This window comes from Populus euphratica, unplaced genomic scaffold (assembly GCF_000495115.2).
Source record: "Populus euphratica unplaced genomic scaffold, PopEup_1.0 scaffold13.1, whole genome shotgun sequence".
In the NCBI taxonomy this organism is placed as follows: Eukaryota; Viridiplantae; Streptophyta; class Magnoliopsida; order Malpighiales; family Salicaceae; genus Populus; species Populus euphratica.
The window spans coordinates 170385-188871 of record NW_011499872.1 but is presented as its reverse complement, the minus strand read 5'-3'; the positions used below and the strand labels follow the sequence as shown (position 1 = coordinate 188871).

The 18487-nt window shown below is 36.0% G+C and overlaps 1 protein-coding gene across 2 annotated transcripts; it reads left to right on the top strand.

Annotated features, from left to right (window-relative positions):
• Nucleotides 1–265: 265 nt before the first annotated feature.
• LOC105127436 (regulator of nonsense transcripts UPF2-like) lies at nucleotides 266–13281 on the top strand. Of its 2 annotated transcripts, none has more exons than XM_011028730.1 (18): nucleotides 266–412; nucleotides 603–705; nucleotides 981–1068; nucleotides 2691–2893; nucleotides 3591–3935; nucleotides 4300–4404; nucleotides 4581–4708; nucleotides 5661–5837; nucleotides 5989–6070; nucleotides 6528–6818; nucleotides 6948–7145; nucleotides 7270–7371; nucleotides 7925–8176; nucleotides 8254–8472; nucleotides 9664–9834; nucleotides 10287–10472; nucleotides 11388–11849; nucleotides 12183–13281. In XM_011028730.1, exons 2-18 carry the CDS (start codon nucleotides 643–645, stop codon nucleotides 12678–12680), a joined length of 3570 nt encoding a protein of 1189 aa, XP_011027032.1. In that variant the 5' UTR covers nucleotides 266–412; nucleotides 603–642; the 3' UTR covers nucleotides 12681–13281. The 2 variants fall into 2 exon arrangements, with proteins under 2 accessions (XP_011027032.1, XP_011027031.1); XM_011028729.1 differs by having other exon boundaries at nucleotides 266–501.
• Nucleotides 13282–18487: the final 5206 nt, after the last annotated feature.

Sequence of the window (18487 nt, the reverse complement as noted above, 5' to 3'; positions counted from 1 at the left end):
ACAAGCACTTCCTTAATCATTATCATTAGTCATTACTAATGAATGGTTTAATTAACCTCTACACCTAACTTGGATTTTTAAATGCTAATATTAAAAATTAATTTTAAAAATAAAAAATATTCTTTTAATGTGTAATGAAAAGATCTTTTAAAAAAATATTTTTTTAAACTAGTTTGACATATTAATATTAAAAATTAAAAAATATTTTAACATGTCTTTAACTGAAAAATGGCCAAGTATTAGGCCTCAGTTCAAGTATTGGCCAAGTATTATGCATTCTCGGACACTTTATTTTTCTCGGACCCAAACAGACTCCGCGCATAGCCTTCTCCCTTCCCTCCCCGCCCCGCTCTCTCTCTCTCTCTAAATTCCTTTACTTTCCCGGTTACTATCCGATTTAGTCTCCGATCAGGTAAACCCTAACCTCTCTCTATCTCCTCTAAATTTTTATATACTTATATGTAACCACACAAGCAACAACGATTCAAGAGAAAAATGCAGGTCGCGTTTCTCTTATTCTCTATGTTCCATTTAATTTCCGATTATTAGTACTATTTCTAGGGTTTTATCGGTGAATTAAACTCTGCAATTTGTTATGCTAGGGTTTTTTGTGATAAGTTATAGGTTTCGAATTAGAGAAAGATGGATCACCATGAAGATGAGAGCCGTGGTGGAAGTGAAACTCCTAGAAAGGAAGACGACGAGGTGCGATTGCTTTTTCTCATTTTATTACTTACTGTTTTTATCCGCGTGGGCATGTGCGTGCTTGTTTGTGTGATCTTTAGATTTTCTGAGTAACGTTAGTTATTGCTTAACAAATATTAGTTTATGATTTTCAAGTTGAATTTGAATTAGTTTTTAGATGTTATGAATTAGGATATGCAGTGCTCGTTGCAGTTATTTTTATTGTTATCATTTGCTTTTCTGTGTCGTTATTTTAAGCAATGCTGTTTCAATGATTTGTTTTGTTTGTTTGTCAGGAAGCTGTTGCTCGACTTGAGGAAATGAAGAAATCTATCGAGGCAAAAGTTGCTCTTCGTCAAAGCAATTTGAACCCTGAAAGGCCTGGTTGGTTATGTTACGATATTTTCTTAGCTTTGTTGAACTGTTTATTGGTTACTGAAATGGATAAGATCAACTACCACTGTCTTGTTTTGCTAATTTTTTTAACAGTAAAAAAAATAAAATAATGGCTTGTTGGTTGTTTAGTGATTTTTGCGTGATAAAAATATGAACAAAAAGCCTCAGGCTGATAATACTTCTGATAATAAAATAGTCAGGAAAATAAGTTTTTTTTTCAAGGCTGATAATAAAATCACGTTTCTGGAGGTCTGGTCTGTTCCCCACTTCCTCTTTTTTAGATAATTGAACTGGGAATATACGATCACTACGTGTTGAGGAATCTTTTATACATGCAAATGACTCTTATCTTTTTTGTTGATTTAGTATTTTACTGGTTTTTATTGTATGTAACGGGCGGCAATACCTGGTGCATTGCCTATGTAAGTTTTTATGTTGTGTTTTTCTGGTTATCCAAAAAAGAAATGTTTGACCATGTCAAATTTGGTAGAGTTCTATAGTGTCTGATTGAATCCTATGCTCGATGTGCTTTGATATTTTTCTCGTTATCACCGCTACTATATAGTGGGATCCTGAGAGTGGATGTTTTTGTTTAGAATATCAAGATGGGAAATATGCTGGATTACCTTCCCATACTAGGACAAAGTGGGAGATTGTGGGCATGCTCATGCAGTTGGAGATGGGTCAGTGCTTCTAATCTAGGGCTGCTTGCATGAGATGGTTATAGAAAGAACCATCAATCAAGAAATCGAGGAATGGTGGTAGAATTATAGTGATGGTGTAAAAAGGGTAAGAACTAAGGATGGTTAGAGGTGGTGATATTCCTGAAAGGTTTTTCAATGTCAGTAATGATAATCACTGCGATGCAAATGATGATTAATAATGACTGATCCTATAAAGGTGCGGATGGTTAGTAGTGGTGATGCAGCATTGTGCTTTTGGTAGTAATTCTTGAAAAACACCTTTCTCTTAGCATCAATAGCTATTTTAAAGACTCTGGTAACAGCACTGCAGTTGTATGTGCTTCTGCGCTGGCGTTATAGGACATAAGAAATGATGGTAAGGGCAGCTAACAGCTTCGTACAAATGGAATTTCAAAAATGACAGCGGCATAGACTGAATTTAATTGAAGACTTTTGAAATATCCCTATGCTTTCTCGTTTTAAACATGAAATATCTCAAAAATCTTCCCCTTTTCACTCCAGTCATGGATATTCTTGAATTAACGAATCCTTTTTGAAAGTCAATTCTCTTTGAAATTCCTTCATATACATGCACTCTTACTGGAGGTGGAAAGAATTCTCTCATGGCTGGGTTTTCTAAAACATGTTAGCGAGACTTTGACAATTCACCATGTTCTCCGTGCTTGATCGATATTCTCTAGATACTATAAAATGGTTTGTCTTTGAGAATTCAAATATAGCTGCCATGTTTATGATAAAAGAATATGTGATTGCTTTTGATTCTAGTTGGATTCACCATTTTTTGTCCTTTGAAAGTGATCTTAAGTCTTTTACTGTACGCTGCTATGTTTCAAACAAAAAGATGCAATTTTATCTTAATTCTAGAATGCATTAGGGGATATTGATACAATTTACCACTGTCACCAGACTCAGGATTTCTCAGGACATTGGATTCCAGCATTAAGCGCAATACAGCAGTTATTAAAAAATTAAAGCAGATAAATGAGGAACAGAGGGAAGGATTGATGGAAGAGTTGCGAAATGTGAACCTTAGCAAATTTGTCAGTGAAGCTGTAACATCCATTTGTGATGCGAAACTTAGAACTTCTGACATACAAGCAGCTGTTCAGGTAGCTTTCAAAGTCACAAACTGAATTTTTTGGGTGTGTATGTGTGGATATGATTCACTAGCTGCAGAACTTCTTTTTTTTCAAATCGCATGTGTCTTCATGCCTTGATCACCTTTTTAGTTACTGGATAATGGTTGTCATATTACAATGTCTTCAAGCTATTGCTTATTCATTCAATTCTTGTGACTATATATTGGGTTATTGCAGGCTTAAGATCATGAAAATATCTTAAGTGATATGTTATAGAACAGTCAAATGCTCACTGCAAGTTTTGCAGAAGTGTGCTGTTTCTGTTTCTTTTTTTTTTTTGAATCTGCAATAAGTGCAATTTAATCTTATTAGGTTTTTACCGTGCCTCGCAAATTTCTTTGAATGCTTCAAGTTTCTGGATTAGTTGAACTTGAATGCTTCAAGTTTCTGGATTAGTTGATGGTTTCCTCATAATCCTTTGTTTTCCTTTTCATTGCCATTTAAATTTTGATGAGTCTAGTATGCAATTATTCTCAACTAACAGACTTTGTAAAGTTCTCAAGGGACAATAACAAAGTCACATGTAGAGCTATCCAGCAACTTGCTAGTTTTTTCTATGTATTGGAAACTGCATTTTTCTTTAAACTTGTTGCATGAAGTCTGCATGGCATGTTTATTATTTTGCTTGCCCTTCTGCACTGTTCTAACAAATGGCTTTCTTGGAAAGATCTGTTCACTGCTTCATCAACGATACAAAGACTTCTCGCCAAGCCTAGTACAAGGGCTCTTGAAAGTCTTTTTTCCTGTAAAATCTGGAGAAGACTTGGACGTGGACAAGAACTCAAAGGCTATGAAGAAGCGAAGCACCTTAAAGCTGCTTTTGGAACTTTTCTTTGTTGGAGTTACAGAAGACAGCAGCGTTTTCATCAATATTATTAAGGATCTTACCAGTGCAGAGCACTTAAAGGACAGAGATACTACCCAGACAAATCTGACTCTCCTTGCTAGTTTTGCTCGACAAGGAAGAGTTTTTCTGGGACTTCCACTATCTGGACAAGAAATTCATGAAGAGGTGCTTCTTATTCTTTTATTCATTCACGTTTAATTCTTTCTGGCTAACCTGGTTATTTGTAAAAATATGTTTCATGATACTGATTTGATCTTACTCTTGTTAGCACCTTCTATTTTGGTGATAATTTCTACCTCATTTTCTTTTATTTCACATTTTTGTTGTGTCTAGGTTCTTAAAATTAAATTGCCAATATCATTCTAGTTTGTGTTTATCTTTGTTTTGCTTAACATCTCTTTTTTAGATAATTTCTAACTCATTTACATCCACTATTTGCATTATTTGTTGTGTTTAGGTCCTTTAAAATTTCTCTGTTAATCTTGTTTAAGTTTGTGTTTATATCTTACATTCTGAAATTCTGCTGCAGTTTTTTAAGGGCCTTAACATCACGACAGATCAAAAGAAAATCTTCAGGAAGGCCTTCCACACATACTATGATGCTGTCGCTGAACTACTTCAGTCAGATCATGCAGTAAGAGTGTTACTTCTTTTGGCTTTTTACTTTTAATCCATCCTTTCATTCTTGATTTTGCTGGGCTCTTCTTGTTTGAATGAGGAACTTGGTTTCTTTTCATTTATACTTTTTTTATTTTATTTTATTTGTATCATTAAAGATGCCAGTAATGTAAGATTTTTATCTCTTAACAGTCACTTCGTCAAATGGAGCATGAAAATGCAAAGATTTTGAATGCTAAAGGAGAGCTGAGTGATGAAAATGTTTCATCATATGAAAAGCTGCGAAAATCTTATGACCATTTGTACCGTAATGTGTCATCGTAAGTTTGCTTCCTGATTTCTTTTTCTTCTTGTATTTATTCTGGGTGACTAGACAAGCAGACTCCATGCCATGCCATATTTCCTTTGGAATTCCTTCTCAATCTTCATGTCTGCTTTTCTGATTCCATAACTTTTTTACCTTCTCAATAACACAACCATTGTTATTGTACATGGTCTTAATTCATGAATGATGATTTTAGCCAGAATTATGCAAGTAAAAAATTTAATTCTGATTGAAAATGATTCACCACTCTGGAAATACATGTCAAAAGACAATCTCTTTAACTGGACTTTAAATGGTAGTTTGTAAAGCCAATGAGAACTTGATGAATGAAGTTTAGTGGGTTCAAAGATGAGAAAAACCACTGCTGGGGTGTACAAAACTTGAAACTGCTGAAACCAGCGTGCAGAGTGGACATTTTTATTTTTCTTTTGTCAATTTCTTAACTTACTTAGCAACACAAGATGGCTATGGTTCATGTTTCTTATTTATAAATGCTTGCCTGAAAGTTCTTTATTGCTTCTGGCTTTGGTTCAAGCCTCAATCTTTTCTTCAATCTCAACTTGCAAGAAAGCTTGTAAGCTAATTACTAATTTATCAAGAATCTTTCAGACACTTTTAAGTAGAAGATTTCTGACTGAGAATTGGCTAATTGCTGTGATTGCTATGGTGGGCTTTAGAGTTGAATTTAGGTGCTGATAAAATTTGATGAAATGCATGGGATAGTTGGTGAATTTGTACCTGCAATTAAGTGCCCTGCCCCTCATATAGTAAATGCTTTGGTTGATTCTTCCTTGTTGCATGTAGTGGTGCTTGTATTATTTGAGCCTAATCTCTTGGTGTGCCAACCTTTCAACTTCTGAGGAGGCTATAAAGTAATGCCTCTTCAGCTTGCATCTGGTATTACGTCTTCATGATTTTTCCATTGACATGTAAGTTCTTTATATCAGTTTAGCAGAAGCACTTCATATGCAACCTCCAGTGATGCCAGAAGATGGTCATACAACTAGGCTTACTAGTGGAGAAGACATTTCATTGCCTGCTGCAGGGAAAGATTCTTCTGCCCTCGAAGCTTTGTGGGATGATGAAGATACTAGAGCCTTCTATGAATGCTTACCGGATCTCAGGTTTGCTGTAGCAAGACAATCTGTCAATCCAGTTAAAAAAAATGGTGTCAGTCATTACAGATGCATTTTCTTATTAAATTTGATTCTGGGTATCTTATATACAAAATTTGCTAGCTTGAAATTTAAGTTGGATTTTTATGCGTTCCTTTAGAGCATTTGTTCCAGCAGTGTTATTGGGAGAGGCAGAATCCAAAGCGAATGATCATTCTGTGAAGACTCAAGATCAACAAAGTGTAAGGAATTAAAACTCAGATGTTTTATTAGGGCTTTGGTTGTTCCCAACTTAACTTTGAAATTATGAAAAAAAATGGTAAAGAACTTGTGCTAACTTTTGTGTAAATTTTTATTAGTAGCTTGTGAATTATGGTGATCATTTTGCAGTTCTCATTAAAGCTGGCTTACTTTGTGGTTAAATCTGTTTTATTGTGATTTATGCAAGTAAAGCCTTTTGTGGGCCTTTCCGCCCCCCCTCCTTTTCTCTGAAGTGAGCTTCTTGTTGTTTCTAAACTTAAATGTATTCCAGCGCTTTCAATCAATAACAGATAATTCCTTCAAAATATATGCATTTTGAGTTGTATTTGTTCTTCTCCAGGGTTGGTTTGGTGTTCTTTTGTGAAACATGTTACTTCTACCCTCAACATGAAAGCAGTTTATGACTATCTTTTTAATGCTGTCTCTATTTATTTTAAGGAGCTGGCGCCTGAATCAGACCAAGGCCAATCCACCCAAGACATGGCAGAGGTTACTGCAGAGTCTGGCATTTTGCAGGAGGGAAAAAGTACGGAGAAAGGAAAGGATAAGGAAGAGAAAGATAAAGAGAAAGTAAAAGATCCTGAAAAAGAGAGAGGCAAGGAAAAAGATGCAGAGAGAAAAGGAGAAAATGAGAAGGAGAAACTCAAAAGTCTTGAAGGGACTAATCTGGATGCTCTGTTACAGAGGCTCCCTGGTTGCGTCAGCCGTGACCTAATTGATCAATTGACTGTAGCCTTCTTTCTTCTTCTTCCTCTTCTTTTTTTTTTTCTTGAGTTGGTGCGTTATGTATTTTCAGCTATTCACCTTTACCCTAAAGATCTCATTGCTGTGTTTGTTTTTGTGAATATTCTGTTTCAGGTAGAGTTTTGTTATTTTAATTCGAAGTCAAATCGGAAAAAGCTTGTGAGGGCATTATTTAATGTACCCAGGACATCTCTGGAACTGCTACCATACTACTCACGCATGGTTGCCACTCTCTCAACTTGCATGAAGGATGTGTCTTTCATGCTCTTACAGATGTTAGAGGAGGAGTTCAATTTCTTAATCAATAAAAAGGTCTGTTTTTGACGTGTTTCATTGAAGAATGGCTTGTTATTCTTGTTGATGTTCTTTTACTTGCCTTTTCAATTTCAATCTGTAAACATTATGATTGAAGTTTCAAATTGTAAATTTTCTACAGGACCAAATGAACATTGAAACGAAGATCAGAAATATTAGATTTATTGGAGAGCTATGCAAGTTCAGAATTGCACCAGCAAGCACTGTTTTTAGTTGCTTGAAGGTATGTGTAGTGGCTTACTCATTTATTGTTTTTCTTTCAATTGGCTTCTACTCTATTGCCTATTGAGCCTTTGTTGTAACTAGATGGGTTGGCTACGAGAGTCTTCCTGCACAATTCTGCTTTAAGCAAGACATTCTTTTTATCAATTCCCAGGAAATTAATCCATGTTGTCAATCTTCCTCTTCCCTTGGCAACAGTATGTTCTGTTACTTCTCCAAATCAATGTTTATGCTTAGACGGGTCTTCCTTTTTTTTCTTGTTTACCTTGCTGGAGTTCCTATGAAAATTTCCATTTGCTTTTGATGCCTTTTGGTTTAGGAAGACAGGAAGAACTAGGGACATGATACATAATGTAGCAAATTTTTTACATTACAATAAATGCAGTTAATTTTTGAACCGTCTTTTTTCTTTCTTTTTAATATCATTTTGCTATTTGATTTTGACAGAAGATGAATTTAAACTAGTATATGGTCTGTTGGGATATGAGATGACACTTTCATCATGTTTCATTTTGCTAGACAATGTGCTTCATCTATGTTTTTGTTTCCTACAGGCTTGTTTGGATGATTTCACTCACCATAACATTGATGTTGCTTGCAATCTTCTTGAGACATGTGGCCGTTTTCTGTATCGTTCTCCTGAAACTACTGTGCGCATGGCTAATATGTTGGAGATACTTATGCGCTTGAAAAATGTCAAAAATTTGGATCCTCGGCATAGCACCCTTGTAGAAAATGCTTACTATCTGTGCAAACCACCTGAAAGGTCTGCACGAGTGTCTAAAGTCCGTCCTCCCTTGTATCAGGTGTGGATCATTTTACATCACCATTTTTTCAACTGTTTTTACTTTAGATATGTTTAATCAATGTTTTCTCTATGCAGTATATCAGAAAATTACTATTCTCCGATCTAGACAAGTCTTCTATTGAGCATGTGCTCAGGCAACTTCGTAAATTACCATGGAGTGAATGTGAGGCATACCTTTTAAAATGCTTTATGAAGGTTCATAAAGGGAAGTATGGTCAAATTCACTTGATTGCTTCTCTCACTGCTGGCTTGAGCTGTTATCATGATGAATTTGCAGTGTCGGTTGTTGACGAGGTTTGTTTCTTTCATGTTGGAAATTTGAGTTGTTAATATTTTATTGTTCCTTGAAAAGATAGAAAAGATAATATCGTGATTTTCTTTTCTCCCATTTTTTTGTGATGGCCAGTTGGCTTTTTATATTTTTTTCTGATTGCAGTTTATGATTTGCAAGCTGCAGCATTCAGATGTTTTATTGTGGAAAATACCCCCCCCCACCCCCAAATAAAATGGATTTTCTTTAGTTATAACAAACAAAAATTTAAATTCTATTGGTTTTGTTTTTGAGAATTTAAGACCAATAAATATGTAACAAGGAGAATAATTTTGAATATGGATAGTCACTGAGTGGAACGTTTATCAGAAACAATTTTTCTCAATGAAGTGAGAGCTTTGGCTTCTCAGGTAGAGAATCTTGTTTTCTGAGATTTAGGTTAGTTACAGAACTAACAGAATTGCCATAATGAAGTGAGATTTTGAATATGGGTTAGTTACAGATGACTTGCCATAATGGTTTTAGGGATACTTTTAATAAAGATATTACAACAGATGGGTGGCAGGTGTTCTAGTAGATGCTTATATCCTTGCTTGCTTACAATTTAAAAAAGACAGTGGGTAACTTTTGTATTAGTAGATACCCTTGTCCCATTGATTTCATTTTTCTTCTATTGGGTTGATTGTCATCAGACTGTATTTTTTATGCTTCATCATGTGATCAAGCGGAGCATTGTGATTGGGAGACACCTTAAAAATGCTTTTGCCAAAATCTTCCCCCCTAAAATCAATCCTTTTCCCCTCATTTTCCTTAAAATTCCTTCTTGACAGGGTACTGGGGACATCCTGATTTGAATTGCTGCCTTTTCTCTGCTTTGATTCTTGCTTTTTCTTTCTATTGATTACTTCTTGACTATTAGCTATTCGTGCCACCTTTAGTTTAGCCCATCTGAATCAGCAAGTAGTCTTTGACCTTGAACAATTTTTTCTACAGTCTCCACTCTTGACTAAATTGTGGACAGCTTTCTAAATTTGTCGTCTCACATGTCATTGGTGTTTTGAAGATGTGGATTGTTCTGAATCCTCATTTTCCAGTATCTTTGGCAATGTGCATATTGGCATGCAGTCTAACATGCAAAGCTTGCACATGTGAGGACATGAATGTGTGTAGTGGGCTTTTTAATGGAACTTTGACAGTTTACTTTTGGCTTTCAGGTTTTGGAGGAGATTAGGCTTGGGCTTGAATTAAATGACTATGGGATGCAGCAAAGGCGCATAGCCCACATGCGATTCTTGGGGGAACTATACAATTATGAACATGTGGATTCTTCTGTGATTTTTGAGACTCTCAACTTAATCCTTGTCTTTGGTCATGACACTCCGGAGGTATGAAATGTAATAAATTCATTGTTAGATATAACTAAGGCCTTAAAAGAGGATGTCTGATCAAGCGTATGCATGAATAATTCCTAAAGGTTTATCTTTGATGAAAGACATGACTTAAATACACATTATTGTCTGACAACTGATCATCTGACCAGTTGTTTATTAGGAATCACACAAAATGCAAATGAATTAACATATGTATCTGCGCCACTTGTTATTAATCATATCATATGCTATAGACTGCAGATTCAGAAAAAGTTTCAGGTGAGAAATTGACAGCATTTATATATGAAGCATCTGAAATTTTATTACTTCTGGTACCAGTGTCAAGTGGTAATATACTGCCTTCTCTTTTTAATCCCTTATTGTGGAGAAATTTATGTTCTAGTTTTTGTTGCTTATATGATAATTCGCTTGCTTTATGATACGCTTTTGATTGTTCATGCTACTAGCAAGACGTGCTAGATCCACCAGAGGATTGTTTCCGCATCAGGATGGTTATCATTCTTCTGGAGACTTGTGGACACTACTTTGACCGAGGTTCTTCTAAGAGGAAACTTGATCGATTTCTAATACACTTTCAGAGGTATATTCTCAGCAAAGGTGCACTACCTCTTGATGTTGAATTTGACTTACAGGTCAGTCGCACAGATCTTGTCATGCTCGCTCACTTTCTTAATTAACTGTAAGGGCTGTCTACTGTAAGAGGATTGGAGTTTAGAATTTGTTAAATTGCTTTTACTATATTGTGGAATGGTGAAGTATGTCTTTTGGTTTAAGGAGATGCTGCTCGATAAGTAATACAGGAATATTCTTACTTGTGGTGCTGGTAGGGAACATGAATGCTTTGTGCAGTATGCTCTAATTCGACACTAGTCGGGACTGCCATTAAGATATAATGAACAGAAATAATAATATGGATTCTTGTTGAATATAAGAGTGATACAGACTCGAAAAATGTGACAAAACATTATATCACAGAAATACACGTCATTTTATTCAGGGGACTTTGCACTTAGAACTAGTTGCATCCTATGTACGAATATGAATTTTCAACTTTGCTTTTGCAATTGTGCAATATTAGACATGCCTAGATATGCTTTCTTTTAGAAAAATACACTAAGTGAGAAAGAATCAACATTGACCGTAATTCTTTCACTTCTGCTTTAATTGAAAAGAAAGGAAAGTATTCGGCTTTGAATGTAAAATCTCTGAAACAAAACAACAGGTTAGAAATTAATCAGGCAAGGCTGCTAGTTAATCAAGGTGCCACTTGGTTAGGACATTGACTATCATCTCTAAATTGTAAATGCAACTGTAGAGAGTTTTAATTAGATTTTTGCGAGGAACTTCAGCTTGATCTTGGAAAGAGAATTGTCTTTTTATTCCATTCTATTTCATTGATAGTTTGATTGAAGTTTTTCTTGCATAATTGTGTTATGAATTTTATTTGTTTTTTGGAGTTATTTCTATGTGCTTATAAAGTTGATTTAAATATCTTCACCATACCTGTTTATTCAATGCACTGTGCTCATACATTGAAGCGTTTGCAGGACTTATTTGTGGAATTACGTCCAAATATGATACGATATACATCCATTGAAGAAGTTAATGCTGCTCTTATAGAACACGAGGAGAATGAACGTATTGTCTCCACCGACAAGGCCAATAGTGAAAAGCACTCTGACATTGATAAACGATTGAGTAGGTCTACTTCCAGTATCATATCTTCCAATGGACAAAGAACCACAAATGGGAATGAGGAAAATGGATTGCATGACATTGGTGGCAGTGACAGTGATTCAGGCAGTGGCACCATTGACCAGGATGGACATGATGAAGAAGAGTTAGATGAAGAGAATCATGATGATAGGTGTGACACGGAAGATGAGGATGATGATGGGGGTGGACCTGCTTCTGATGGGGATGACGAAGTCCACGTCAGACAAAAGTTTGCAGAGGCGGACCCTCATGAAGTAGCTAGTTTTGAGCAGGAGCTGAGGGCTGTAATGCAGGCAAGATACAACTTATTGCTGTTATTTGCTCACAGTTGCATGTGCCTCTCTCTCAATAGTGAATACAATATACATAGGCACTTGTACACTCCCAGATGCATTTATGAAAAATTATATTTGGGGGGTTTGAAACAATTCTTAAACTTTCTGATGGTAAGTAGTCTATAATTTGTATTGTGTGTCTACGTTTTAATGAGGCCAATTACATAATTTTGCTGATGAAATTTTGATAGCTGCCATTGCAAATAATTGATTCTGGAATTGAGCTTCAATAATTGCCAGAAACTTAAATGGGTAACCTCGTAACACCTGTTGTTTCAATTGCAAGTGCAGGAGAGCATGGAGCAACGCAGGCAGGAACTCCGTGGTCGGCCAGCATTAAATATGGTGATACCCATGAACTTGTTTGAGGGGTCCCCTAGGGATCATCATGGAAGGGGGGCTGGAGGGGAAAGTGGTGACGAGGATGAGGAAGCTGGAGGAAACAAAGATGTTCAGGTGAAAGTTCTTGTGAAGCGTGGGAATAAGCAACAAACAAAGCAGATGTACATTCCTAGGGATTGCTCTCTTGTGCAGAGCACAAAACAGAAAGAAGCAGCTGAGTTTGAAGAGAAACGAGACATCAAGAGACTGGTGTTGGAGTATAATGATAGAGAAGAGGAGGAGAATAACGGGTTGGGGAATCAGACGCTGAATTGGATGCCAGGTGGTAGCAGCAGAGTTACCAGCCGCAGCAGCACATGGGAAGGAAGTAGAGGAAGAGGTGCTGGGTCACGTTACGGGTATTATCATCATTCAGGCAGTGGACTCTATCGTGGCAGAAGAAGGTGATTGTTTTGGGAGGAAATGAAATGTTTGACTTGCTGGTACTTCTATTAGACAAGGCAGTGGAGCCGATTGCAGAAAAAACGGATCTTTAACAACAGAAGAAATTAATTACAGGTTTTTTTTATTTGGAAATATAGATCAACATCAATTATCTCGCTGTGATTGATCAGGGTGCAGTATGCCTTGAAGTCGATTCTGAAAGATACTGCAAATCTTGGCATTCATTCTCAATCACGAGGTACAGAAGCCATCGCTTGTATCAGGAAGAATTCTGTTTCCCTCTGTTGATAAATCGGCAGGTTGATATCTGAAGTTTTGTCGTCCAGAGTGTGTCGAATGCAGAACGAAGTTGTACAAAGAATTGTTTATGTATGCTTGCAGTGTGGTCATTCTGAAACAAATACGGGGTGTGGTTGTAATTAAAATTGTGTGCATATTCCTAATTGGTTATGTCTGTCGCGTCCATTGTGTACATGTGAAAGTTTGCCTCGTGTCGTGTCTAATATTTTCAGGTCGTGCTTCTAGCTTGTGGGAACGGTGTAGGCTGCCCCAGTATTGCTGACACAGTAAATGATAAAGAACGTTATAACCATAGATTTACTCTGGTGGAGTTTTGATTTTAAGTACATTTTTTTTTTCCCGTCTCCTGTTTTTCTCGAATGGTCAGGAACTGGGCATGCAATTTAACTAAATTATGCGTGGCCTCCCAGTTATTTTGGGCTTTATCACTCCAGCCCATAGATACAGATTATTGACAAAGTGAACAGAGAAATTATCTTGGGATTTGGTAACTGTTTTAAAACCAAACCCCATTCAATGAGTTGACCCATGACTTGGGTGACTTGAGATTTATGCTAGACTAGGTTCTAAAAAAAAGACTTGGGTGGCTTGAGATTTATGCTAGATTAGGTTTTTAAAAAAAAGAGGAGAATGACCTTGCTTAATGGGTTGATTCATGACTTAGTAATTTGGGATTTAGATTAGATTTAGTTTTGAAAAAAGAAGAGAGCTTATTCATTATGACATGGTTAAAATCTTGGATTGACAAGTGATGTGATCAGTTTAAAAAACCCCATTAAAAATTTGTTGATTTTTTTAATAAAAAAATGATAATATCTTTTTTTTTTTAATATCGCAAGTCAAAGTTTTTAGTAGTAAAATATACCGCCCCAGTCAAAAAAAAAAAAAAAAAAGAGCGGAAAGAAAGGTGATTAATTAGATAAATGTGAAACACGCTATTAGATGACCAGGACAGTAAACGTGATATTTTTTCGAATTTGGTAGGCTTGGTCGTCTGATACTGAAAGAAAGCTTGTTGCTGGCAGCAGATTCGAGGAGATATTGTGATGGAGTTTGTAATGGAAATGCGATGCTAATACCACACTAGTAAAGAAACTGGCGGACAAACTTGGGAACCCAACATAATAGTGGTATCTAATTCATCGTCTTGACCCTACATTTTTATTCGTTTCTTCCTTTTAAGCAGGATCTAAGGCAAAGGACAATCAGATCTAAGGCGAGGACAATCAGAAACCAAAACTCGTTCTCGTTCTGTATATATTTCATGCCATTTTGGTTCTCTTTTTTTCAAAAATGGAAGAAATAAAAAAAGTGATGTTTTTGTAGACCCTCAAGCACTCCTCCCTAGGGCGATTACCTAATACCTAATACGTAGCCTGATGCAGCCTGGGCCTTGGAGCTATCAATCGTTGCCTGCCAAAAACGCCACTCGGTTTGACCACAATGAAAGCAAGTGGTACTACTAGAATACTCCTGACAGTCTTCTTAAACATGAGGTACGTGTATGTCTAAGTAGCCTTTTCAAAGGTTACAATGTTTAGTTTATTATAGCATATAATAAAAAAAATTATCCAGTTTGTGGTCTAATTGATTTGTAAAATATTCCCATTGGAACATCCCGGATTAAAGTATTTCCTTAAATGGTAGTTTGCTGCTGACATTTCCAGGGTAGTCATTGCTCAGAATGGAACAAGATATGTTCCTTCAAAAAGTGAAAGCAATAAGAGTTTTCTCGCTAGGAATTTGGTTCTCCAGTAGTCTTTGTGACTAGAACCATTATCAGAATACATCATTCGAACGCATTATTCTAGTTTGAGAATTGCGTGCCTCTTCTCTTTCTTCTCAACAGTACTTCCCCGTATATTTTCAGCGTAATTATGGGACAGCTCGACCTGCGGGTCCACCTCAAACCAGTTGGTGCTAGACCTAGTAGAGTAGATCCATTTTTTAGGGTGGGAGACAGTGGGGGTACCATGACATTCGAAGTTGTTAGAGAGTGATCTTATTTTTGTGCCCTTTCAAAGGTATTGGTCATCTACATCGTGAAATCCGGATACGCCTGGAAACGTCCTGTCATGGTCGATAATTTGATTGACAGAATGTCGAAGAACATAGTTCATCGATTGTAGGGTAATAATTAATTTTATCATCTACCAGGAGATATGCTACTTAGCATCTGTTTCTGTTTTGTACACTCTAAATCTCTGTCCTTGAGAAAAACAAAGACATTTTAAGACCAAAGGCATCGAAGAAAACGCTACCGGATCAAAGGGATTGGTAGCTTTCCTTTTTGACAGAAAAATGTTACTCTGGATTAAAGGGATTGGTTGAATTGGGGTGCTTGTTGTACGAATAGGTGATCGCTTGTACATCTCTGATTTTAGCATAAATGGCATTTGTTTGAGTGCATCTGGTGAAGGTCGGCTTAGTTTTGGTGCACTGCTTAACTACTGACTATATATATATATATATATATGATCACCTCGTTTTCCATGTGATCAAACGGTATTTCATTTCATGTGATCGTTTCTCATCTTCTACCATGAGGGAAAAGACAGTCTAATCGTGTAAATCATGGGTGTTTGATACAATTATAAAATAAACTAGGAGAAATTAAGGGGATCGGAACCTTGAATTACGTGTTGCCTTGTTCAACGCCGACGAAGAATTTTTAATTCTAAAATAAAAGTGATGAGCAAGAAAAGGTGAAAAACTGAAGAACAAAAAAAAAGGGAGTCAAAGATACGGCAGTACCTATCTGAGATTTCTTGAAATTAGGGTGCGAAGACAATTCATCAGCTGACTTCCCGTGGGTTTCTATATTGATGATATGATACGTGTCTTAACTTATAAATCAACTAAAGAATTTTATTTTCATCGGTATTAATATTCTACAAGTCTGGTATATATATAAACTATCCTTGAAAATATAGGGATAATCTTAGAAACCATTGATGTGGATATTATCTGCAAGAGAAATATAGGAGAAAATAGGGCACGCATGTGTTTGCTATTAATATATGTAAGTTAGAAATTACTATTAATTATATTTTCAAATAAAATTCAACGAATTAGATTTCAGGGAAAGCAGAAAATAAATGAGAAAATAGGGCACGCACGTGTTTTAAATCGAAGATAATTAAAATGCAGACAAATTTTTCATCATTTACGAGAAATTATCTTGGATTCTTGAGAGCAACGTTGAGGTATATGTGGCTATGTTTGTGATAAGGAGAGTCCCCACCGAAGTCTCTCGTATCACATTGTCTCTAGCTAGTAATCGTGCTCGAATCTCCTAATAATACTTCGCCATTGGAGGCACCGTCATCGGTGAATTGTTTCTCGGAAGATCAGGCAAAGCAGGAGGACCTCGTTTTTTTCATATTTTGTACGAGGAAAAATTCAGCTGTGTATTCATGCCAAAACACGTGGAGCAAATGCTCGCTAAGACTAATTTCTAGCTCTTTCATGCTCTGGTAAAATACGCTGCGCAAGTCTTGACATGTCCTGCCGTGGGTGGTTGAAATTCACCGAACCATTGTTCACCGACGAAAAATGCCATGAAAAGTAGCTCAGTACTCATAAAAGAAATTAAATTGAAACAAACATTTTTTTTTAATGCCAGCCATGATCGATAATACCTTGATTTTTATATTGGTATTCCCAGAAGCAATCACTAAATTTAATTTAATTTAATTTTCTCTTGTACAATACACCTTGATGTTATCCTCCTCGACAATACATTTCCAGACACTGTGAGAATCACCATTAACATGCTGGCTGTCTACAGACTTCAGGCTATCTTTCTTAACACCCTTCTATTTTTACAAAAAGAAAATATTTATTATTCACCCTCTCTTTTTTATTCTTCTTTTTTAAAAATCACTATATCGATCATGCTGGCTGTCTTTCGCCCCGTCCGAACCAGAAACTATCTGAATGATTACACTCAGGCAACCAAAAAGTCTAACCAGATCACTGTTTAATAGCAATGATTTGATGTAATTATGAGTAATTACTTGCTGCCGCTCTTCTTTCTCTCCTCACGAACCTCGTGAAACCATCTTCCAGAGAGAAATTAGCCTTCGCCTGCACATGTTACTTTGCAGTGCCATCATTATCACCCAGCATGTTAACAGTAGCAAACGGACGGCTCATGTCGAGTGTGTATCTATACGTGTGCGGTTGGAAATTAAGAAAACGTGCAGCGAAAATGACAGGGAGGGCGTTTTGGTAAATAAGAGCCAGGATTTGACCAAAAGTTACTAGTATAGGCTAGGGCTTTGGTACGAAAGGAGAAGGAGAGGCCACGTCACTCAACATCCTTTTAAACCTCGTACCCTTGCCGACAAGTACACAAAATACATTGGGTCTCTTATCTGATTTCACCATCTAACATCCGCACCAAATAAATATTATAATCAACCAATCATGTAATACCATGTAGCAACGAACATGATGATGCTATAATATTACCGATGTAGCTTTAATAATACCACCGCTTGAACCACTTCCTGCCCTAGAAACGTTTTTTTTTTTTTTTTTTTTTCTAATTTCCTCTTTCTTGAGAAGATATGATAGGAAACGGGTGATGGAAAAGACTTCATGGCTTTGCCTGTTTTGGGACCATCTAGCCTTTTTCTTTCATGTCACCGTTGTTGTCTTTGTGATCGAATTCGTGCATTTAAAGGATGCCAGACTTCATTTAGCTCGAAATCAATAGCAATAATAATAATTAAAAAAAAAAAACTAGGCGTGGATTGTGAAATGATTATTAGAGTCCAGCAGTAGTGTTGATATGAAATTGGAGATAGTTTGTAAATAAATTTGGAGATATTATAACTTGTTTAGTAATATCATGGATTTTAAAAATAAGCAAACAAAATAAGTATATATAGATGTAGACAAGAAAGGGATATTTACGTGTTAAAAAAATTAATTGTGTTTTCTAGCACTGCTAAATGCAATAATGTTCTATAATTGATTGATCTGGTTCTTCAAATAGCTTATTTGTATTCCATGCGATGTATTTCAACAAGACGGTGAATCAAGAGTCACTGATGTAAATTAAAATGAATTTAATCGATATTCTAAATTTATATTTTATCCCCTTTATTAGTTATTAGAAATCATATTTTCTTTTGCTGCCCATACAAAAATCACATCAATACTTCTTGATATATAGCGAGAAATTGACATGAATCTTCCCGTACCAATTTAAAAAAAAAACAGTAATCTCTTTCGTTGCCTGTTTGTATAGAGTTATTCAATGAATGGCATAGGTGTTGTTTGAGTGATTTTTATTTAAAAATATATTAAAATAATATATTTTATATTTTTTATAAAACAAGAAAAGAATGTTAAAAAATAATTTAAAACAAAATATCACCCTAAAATCAAGCGTGGCCGTACATGATCACGTGCGGTAAATGTTCACAAGGTTACTGAAGATTTACAGCTCCAATTATTTTGACCACAGTGCAAAAAGGTTAGAGGCAGGAAGCCGGTGG